The sequence below is a fragment of the Opisthocomus hoazin genome, chromosome 2 (genome assembly GCF_030867145.1).
Source record: "Opisthocomus hoazin isolate bOpiHoa1 chromosome 2, bOpiHoa1.hap1, whole genome shotgun sequence".
NCBI classification, from domain to species: Eukaryota; Metazoa; Chordata; class Aves; order Opisthocomiformes; family Opisthocomidae; genus Opisthocomus; species Opisthocomus hoazin.
In genome coordinates, this window is record NC_134415.1 from 43,837,504 (window position 1) to 43,846,696 (window position 9,193).

General features: G+C 37.7%; 1 protein-coding gene across 1 annotated transcript in view; it reads left to right on the top strand.

The window, feature by feature from the left end:
* The window catches only part of LOC142364612 (apolipoprotein B-100-like), a 90,253-nt gene extending 82,461 nt beyond the window's left edge, over positions 1-7,792 (top strand). Inside the window, 3 exon segments of the mRNA XM_075444490.1 lie at positions 1,934-2,310; positions 3,245-6,574; positions 6,577-7,792. Of these exon segments, the coding sequence (XP_075300605.1) occupies positions 1,934-2,310; positions 3,245-6,574; positions 6,577-6,707 (3,838 nt within the window). The 3' untranslated portion in view covers positions 6,708-7,792.
* The last annotated feature ends 1,401 nt before the right edge of the window (positions 7,793-9,193 follow it).

Here is a 9,193-nt window from a genome sequence, read left to right on the forward strand (position 1 = left end):
TATTGGACATTTCTTCCTGTTCCCCTACGCATACTGGATGACCTCCACCAGTATAGTACACTGACCTCTTCCCATGTCTGACTCCATCTGTCACCTGCTCAGAGGCAGCACGTGCCGTGGTTGTACACATATGGACTGGATGCTTGCACTAGTTTGGGCCCATCCCCTCCAGCTAATAGAGAGTTTCACAGAACTTGCATGAAAGTAGTTACCCCTGGGGCTTTTAGCCTTCTGTCAAATTTGATAGAAATCATCCAATGTGTTAAAAATGTCTAAAAAGTAGTATTTGACAAGCAAAAAGGGATACTGGAAGGCAGATAAATAGTGTATTTCTTCTATTTCTAGGAAATTAGACGATAAGTCAGCCAGAGTAGATCTAGACTAAAATACTCGTGCACCTGCCAAGATTTGCTCTCATTACAGTTCCTAGCACATATTGTTCTTGCCATTTAGTGTTCATAGCACATTGCTGCTCTGCCTATGCATAAGAATTCAAGGAACAGTGTTGTTTGGTAGTATCTTCAGAATATATCCACAGCTACCACTGTGATAAGTAGAAACATGTCTGTATAGTTTAGTCATGAGCTGGGGACACATCGATGGCTGAAACAGATGTAAAGGACAGCAGAAGCTAGTGTAAGGTTGGATTGCAAAAACAGATGGAGAACAGTCTGGCATTTTATCTTTCTTAGTGCTATTTTTCCATGTATTGTCTTTCACTGTGGTAATACGAAACTGGATGTTAACGACACACAACTGTATTGCTTCCAGTGTATTCCTAAGCTAAGTATAAACAAGGAAAAAACTGCTTTTTCCTCTGTGTTCTTATCAGCACTGCACATTTAATAATAATAATAGGAATTTCTGCTGCTCTGTGATGTTGATTTTTTTAACCATTTGATGTAAAGGAACAAATTTCAAAAGTGTTTCCATGATTTTCATCTTAGGATGTAGCTCTAAGTGTAAAAAAGAAGATTTTGTGATGTAAAAGACCGGTTAGGCAAACAAGAAAAGCATCTTTGCCAGCTTATTGTTCATGCACAAATTAAGGCCACGTTTCCTCCTGTTTTGCCTTTTCATAATTACACTTTTCCCCCACAAGCTTTTCAGCCGATGATCTGTTTTTTCCAGTCCTAGCTCCTGCTAAAATGGTTAGATTGTATTTATTTTTATTCAGAATAAAACAAATCCTGAGTATTTGGATGAAACTTTTGAAACACTTATCATCATAAAGATAAATTCTTTATAATTCAGGTTCTTATAACTTCTAATGCTAATAAGACTTCTTCTGCATTTCTATAAGACTACATCACTTTTTTAAAGAACAATATAATCCCCTTTTTCTGATACTTGACATGCCACATTGCACAAGTGCAGCAGTATTTTTGGAGTATTTTTTTTTCCTATGTGTCAGTTATTTTCATTCAGATTCCTTCATTTTGAGGATCATTTTCGTGTCAATACATCTTTTCATTAATGTTCAGAAAGCAGATTTGGATTTTCAGAGTAGAAAATCAAATACAAGATTCATAACCATTGTATATTAGCCCCTGGAATGGCACTCTCCACCTGTGAGCTGAAGTTAAGCTCTGAACAAAGAATCAGGAACCTTTGAATTCCAAGGCAAGGTCTTACAGAATGAATGTGTTTCTGGACTACTTGACCTATGAATCTCTTTGATTATGAAATAAGGGGAAAAAACTTTGACAGAATTCACTGATATCAAAGTGCTTTCAGTAAATTCTGGTAGATGAGTGCTTTAAAAATGCTGATAATAATAGATGGTCATTACATTTCTCTCTAAACCTAACATCAGGGCATTGATATAAGCATGTAAGTAAGCTCAGTATCGTGGGAATAGTAGGAATCATGGAAATTTCTGTATATGCTTCTTGGACTTAGAGTTTCTAACAGAGTCACTTTTGTTTTCTAGTGAAGACCGGACCAGATACAGCTTAAATAAAAACAGTTTTCTAATTAATATCCCATTGCCATTTGGTGGAAGATCATCCCATGACAGAAGGGTGCCACAGACTGTTAAAACACCTCCTCTGGTAATGGAGTCAATGGGAATAAGTGTGCCATCTCAGGAACACAGAATCCCAACATTTACTGTTCCAGAATCCTATCCTCTACATGTGCCTTTACTTGACACTTTAGAGGTCGCTGCTAATGTGTACAGCAACTACTACAACTGGACCGCAGCGTACACTTTGGCTAATAGCACCACAGAGAAGGCATCCAGCATAAGAACTACTTATACCACGAAAGCTGATTCGATTTTTGAGCTACTTTCCTACAGTGTGAAAGGTAAGAATGTGTGCTAATACTGCAACGTTGGCAAAATTATTTTAATGACTTTATTTTCCATGTATCAGGTACAGCACATTCATTTTCCTGTTCCTTATTTAAAGTGTTGTATAATTCTAATCACTTTCTTTTTTTTAAAAGATATTATGTGAATCTGTTTATTCAGGCAAAAAAAGTGAAGTCAAATTAATTCAATAAAGACTTTTAAGGTCCGTATTTTCCTAGATATTCCCTACTGAAGAAAAAGTCCTTCAAAACTGAAGGAGTGATTCTGTAAACAATTTATATCTGACAAGTCAAGTGTTTTCAAAATCAAGTGTGCAGGTGTATGTGTAGGTATGACCACAGGTTATTTCTTGCCTTTTTATATATATATAAATAATTTTTTTTATCATTTATATATGTCCATATACTGCCATAACTACATAGCAGTTACCCCAGATTCAGACTGGATAGGTCTTAAAACTGATATTTTTAAGTTAGTTCCTCTCAAATTGCAGTTTGAGTTCTCAAATTGCAAAAGGAGAAGCTAGCTTCAGTCTTTCCTAAACTCCCCACCATAAATGAAGCACGATAAAGAAAACATTAAAAAACAGGCATGTTAGATATGTGTTATTTTTGAGAGTCCATCTTCTCAATTGAAGTTTAAATAACAATGTAACTTCGTGCTGTTTCACATAAGTGTGGTCAGTAGAGTAGTGTAGAGATGTAATTTATTCATAGTTCAAAATTTTAACCCCAAGTATCAAAATAATAACAATTTTTATAGAAATATTCAGGATTTACCAAAATATTTTGGCCTCTAAAGCAAAATGGTATAACAGTAATAGCAATTGAAGCAGTAAGATAAAAGCTTAGTGGCATCAGACAAAGTCTTAAAGACAAAAAGGTATAAATTACACTGTTATCCTTTGTCTTCTTTTTTCTATTTCAGGTTCTGGAGAAGCATCATACAGTAGAAATGGATTCACCTGTGCATATGAAAATCACCTGAAGCACAGACTCTTAACATCAAATTTTAAGTTGGCCAGGACAAAGAGTTATGATTCTAGTCCAGTTGCAAACTACACCGTGTCACTGATGGCATCCAGTACTCTGGGTCCTCAGCTTTCATTTTCCGGTGATATTGTTTCTGAAAAGACAAATAATGTAACTATCAATAACGTCAAGATGGAAGGACAGCTGGAAGTGGCTTCTGTCTTTGCAAGAAGCATTGACCCTCTGTCAAGCTCGTACAATGAAAAGAGACGAGTTTTAGAAGGAAAATCAAATCTGAAGTTGGATTCTTCTTACCTACAGGCTACCAATCAGGTATCTGGCAGATACAGTGATGATTTGTTTTCCATTACTTTCCGAGGTCATATGCACAAATTGATGGTAAATTATGAAATTGATAAGCAGTTATATTTTTTAATGGACAGAGTGATAGACCTGCTTAACCAGTACAGAATAAAAGAAACTGTACAGAAACTGACCATCTACCTGAAAAATATTGATGTGAAGTCATGCTTTGATAAAGCTGTTGCTTTTATTGATGATGCTGTCAAGAAAGTGCAAACCTTTGATTATGAAATTATGATAAAGGAAGTCAACAAGTTCCTTGACATGGTTATTAAAAAGCTCAAGTCTTTTGACTATAGCCAGTTTGTTGATGACACAAATAACAAAATCCGAGAAATGACCCAGAAAATAAATGAGGAACTCAGAAATCTAGAACTTCCACAGAAATCAGAAGCACTGAAACAGTATCTGAGAGATTTTAGAGCCGTTATTTCAAAGTACATGGAACAACTAAGGGACACCAAGCTTGCTGCAATAGTTAACTGGTTCAAGGAGCTCATAAACTCAACAACATTTGCTAATTTGAAAGCCAAGGTAAATGAACATCTGGAAGACCTGCGAGAGAGGATTTCTGAAATGGATATTTCCCAAGAATTCCAGTGGTATCTTCAGAAGATAAGCCAATTCTACAATTCTGTTGTAATACACATTTCTGAACAGTGGAACATAGCTTTTAAGAAAATTGTTGCTTTGGCTGAAGAGTATGATCTGAAAAATTGGGCTGAAAATTTAAACCAGTTTGTTGAAACAGGATTTAAAGTCCCTGAAATCAGAACTGTTATAGTCACTATACCTGCCTTGGAGGTTAGTCTCCGAAGTCTTCGGGAAGCAACATTTAGAACACCAGACTTCATTGTTCCACTGACTGATCTGCATATCCCCTCCTATGAGATAAATATTAAGAGACTAAAGGACATGAAAATCCCAGTGAAATTTACTACCCCAGAATTTACCGTTCTAAATACCTTTAAAGTTCCTTCCTGCACAATTGACTTGAATGAGATTAAACTTCAGATTATGAGAACAATAGACAAACTCACGTCTGGTGAATTTCAGTTGCCAGCAATTGATTTATATTGTAAAGATCTGAAGATGAGAGATGTGCCTTTTTCTAACATTTCTTTCCCAGAAATACAAATGCCTCAGTTTCAAATACCAGAATTCTTGGTTCCAAAGCTAAATCTAAATGAGCTCCAGATTCCTAACATGAAGATACCAGAGTTCCAGCTTCCACGTATCCCACATACTGTGACTGTCCCTATGTTTGGCAAATTGTCTCGTGCTTTCAAAGTCATCTCTCCATTCTTTACGCTGTCTACACAAGCTGAGGTTCATAATACTACAACATCTGTAAACAGTCCAGAATTTGTGACGTCCCTTTCAGCTCAAACAACATCCAAATTAGACTTCCTAGTTTTTAGTGTTATTGCAGATTCATGTCTCTTGGCCCCTGAGATGAAGCAGCTGAACCTTAAAAATTCCATGAAGGTCAACCACAGGTTCCTTCAAGTTGATCACACCAATGAAGTGATATTTTTAGGGACTTCGGTAGAAGGTGAAGCTGAAACTAGAGCAAACTTATATACAACGAAAAATTCAATAGAACTACAGAATAATTTAATGGTCAAGCTGCAAAGAAAAATTTCGATATGGAGTGGAACGGCATATTCCCACAGACTGAATATTCCACAAGCTGATTTCTTCAGCCAGGCTGATCTAGTCAATAATGTGACAACAGAAGTAAATGCAGGACTCATATCACTTACATGCACTGGTAAAGGAAACTGGAAATGGGCTTCTCCTAGTTTCTCCGATGAAGGCACTCATGATTCTCTCGTCATTTTCAGGTTTGATGGTCTCATTATTACATTTTCTGCCAACAGCAGAAGAAATGATAAGTACCTGAAAGTCAGCCAAGCTATGAGATGTGAATGTGCTTTCCCAAGTTACACAACACTTCAGATTCAGTCTGAAATTGAGTCTCAGCGTGTGGGACGTAGTGTTCTCAATATAAAAGGCACAGCACAGCTTGGAGGAATGAAAGTAGAATTAACAGGCTCTCATAATGCTCAGCTCAATGGGCGGATTACTGGAACTGTAAATAATGAGGTTGATGAAGACATCAAAGTCCAAACACAACAGCTGTACAAAGATGCAATGGCTTCAGACTATGCACAGAAACTGAGATCCTTGGCAGAAGATGTTAAAAAATACATTTCTCAGTTTAAAGATTTTAGTCAGAAGACGTTCCAGGACCTCTCAGAAAAGCTGCGCCAGCTGCTCCTCTATGTAAAGGCATTGTGGGAGGAATATTTTGATCTAACTACACTTGGATGTTCGGTGAAATACTACGAGGTGGAAGACAAGATACTAGGATGGCTGAAGAATCTAATAGATGCACTAGTGGATTGGCACAACAAGTATATTGGAGATCTTGCTGACTCAGTTACACGCCTAACAGACCACGCAAGAGAGCTGGTGGAAAACTACAGCCAGGAATACGATGACCTTATAACTGATGTTGAAGGAAAAGGAAAACAGAAGGTCATGGAGCTCTCATCTGCTGCTCAGGAAAAAATCCGATATTGGTCTGCAGCTGCTAAGAGGAAAATCAATGAATATAACAAGCAAGTCAAAGAAAAACTCCAGGAGATCTATGGGCAGCTTAGTCATTCCCAAGAAAAGCTAATCAGTGAGGCCAAAAGGTTAATTGATCTAACTATAGAAAATTGCACTGCATTCCTGCAGTATATCTCAGAGCTTCTTCGTTGGTTTGAGCAAACAGCTGAGACCATAAAGCCATATATAACTGTTCGTCAAGGAGAGCTGAGAACAGATGTGCCCAAGCTGTTTGACTGGCAGTCCTTTTACCAAATGCCCCAAAAAAGCAGAGAAGCCCTCGGAAAAAAAGTGGAACCAACACGCATGCTCAAGGCATTGAGCAAGGCTCGAGGAAGTGGGAAGAAATGCAAAGATTCATTGACGAACAACTTGCCACTGAGCAACTGAGCCTTCAGCAGATTATGGAAAATATACAGCAGCGCATGAAGACCTGAATGGACATGCAGAAGAGGAGAAATACTAAGTTTGTACCACAATGTATTTAAAAATAACAGCAATCAGTGTACTGGAGCTTCAGGTAGATACTGTTTGAATCTGAATTTGTAAGTGAAAACTAAATAATCTGTATTAGGTTATTTGAATAAACTTAATAAGCCAATAAATGAGTTCTTTATTGCATTTTTGTGTCAGCTGCTACTTTTACTTGGACTATAGGGCTTATTGCAAGTTGTCAAGGTCAGTGGGAAGTCTTTGCTTTGATTTCGCTGTGTGTTGGATCAAGCCAATAATGTGCAATACATATTATAAATAGTCAAAAAAGCTATGGAATGCATAGAATAAACAGGTTTTAAGATACAGGTCACATTCATAAGCCAGTTGAAGAATAGCTTGGAAACACATCTATTTCCCAACATAGAAAGACCTTCATAGATATCTTTGGGAGAAAAAGAAGAGGAAAGGAGCATGTAGAAAAATATGAAGGAAAAAAGTAATAAATTATGAAAAATAACATCAAAAAGTGAAAAAAAACATAGAAATATAAACATATATTGAAATCTGGCTCCTGGAATACTGCAGGTAATAATACCAATGTTCTGTTAAGAAAATTAAATTTATGCATGTATCAGTTTTGAGAAAACTGTGCTAAGTACTTTAGATGGGTTTTCTTTCTACTGGCTAGTTTACGAGTCAGAAATACAGGGTTTTCTTCCCTGTTTCCCCATGATATTTCTGTTTGTACATCAAATTGTCTAACTTTCAGTTATTGCAAATTTAGTTAACTGTCAAAGTTTCACTGACATCACTGAATATGATGGGAATCAAAAAGTTTTCCCTTCAGTCTCCTAGGCTGAAGCCTAGACCTCATTTAAATGAATTGTCATGTTAAAGATGAATTTAAATAATGTTGAAGAATTCACTCACGAAACAGGACTTCTTTTGAGTGGAAAATCAAAAACCTGTTGAGGTCCACACACCTGTTACGGTTTATTTTCAACTGTTGGAATACTATGTAGGTAGTCCTTGAGAAAGGCATGCTCAAGCTGAAGTAATGTTGCCTCTTTGAGAATAAACTCTTTAACAAACAACACTAGGTATTTTGTGTACATGTCTGTTTTGGTACAGGCGGTTCACTCTGTAATATGGTTGTTGTTTGTTCATTAATGTGAAAACAGAGAGTCTGGTTTCATCCCATGGTATGATTGGGCACATACAGGAAGCAATGGAGCACCAGTTTACAAATACCCGAAGAAGTTTTGTGGCAGCAGGTACATTTTTACAGCACAGAGCAGCACGATGCAAAGATGCTAGCTCAGGTCCTGGAAACAGGAGAGCCCAGTGCCGGTGTTGAGTTTGTGCAGCAATAACACTTCCACCTCCACAGCTGGTCCACACCAATCTAGCAAGATCTCAGAGCAAGTTGGGCTACACAACTTTGATATCCCTGGTGCCAGATAATACTATTACCCAAGTAGGTCTGCCAGTAATGATTTTTCTCGGATGAGCTACATTAGCCCCAAAATCAGAATCTGCCAAGTGCAGTAGTATACACACACCTGTCTAGCTGTCAGCAGAGTGGGTATCTCTTAGAAAGTAAAGTAAATCCATTTTCTCTTTAGAGCTTTCAGCCGTCGCAAATACAGCAATAATTCTCAGATAATGAGATGGAGCAGTCCCCTGTGAACTGTAAAATAAGGAGTTTTCATTCTGAATAGAACTAATCTCCGTATGTCACCCTGCCCGGGGGACCAAGAGGTATAAAAAAACCCTGTTTACATGTCCTACTGAGCATCCCGGTAAATAAAGATGTTGGCTGCAGAGCCCTTTCACCTTCATTCACCAGGAAGCTGAAGCCTGTGGGTCATCTGATCCTGATTTGATGTCATATTGCACAACTCGTTTCCCTGAATTTTACAAATGTTTAAGCACAACCAGATTTCTCAGACACTGTCTGATTCTTGATTCCCTTCGTCATGACTAATAGCCCTGTGAAACGCAGGACAATAGAAATTACAAAAGTTATGGGAGAAGAGAGATTTAAAGTTTTGTTTTCTTTTGTTTTCTCCCTCATGGCTATTTATTTCTGTCCATCATCCATAGTTCTTGGGAGGGTTATAAATTCTAAAAAAGGATTTACTTATAAGGAATGGGTTAACTGAATAATAAATACACCAAATAGCATAAATACAGGCTCTCTTTGGCAAGAGTGGAGCTTCCCAAGAGCAAACACAATAGTTTGCACGCTAAACTGTGGTTAGAGGTTAGAGGAAATTTCCAAGTCTCATAGCAGTGTCGCCGCCAATTGGATTAAAGCTCTCAATCCTGTCAGCAGTGTGACAGCCATCTTGCAGTCATCCCACAGTACGTTTTGGGAGGGCCTGGAAGCAGAACATTGCTCTCAGAAATGAGATCTTGCTGGCACTTATCTGTTGTTAAATCTCCACGCCAGAGAGGCCATCTCAAGCACCCGTTTGAAACTCAG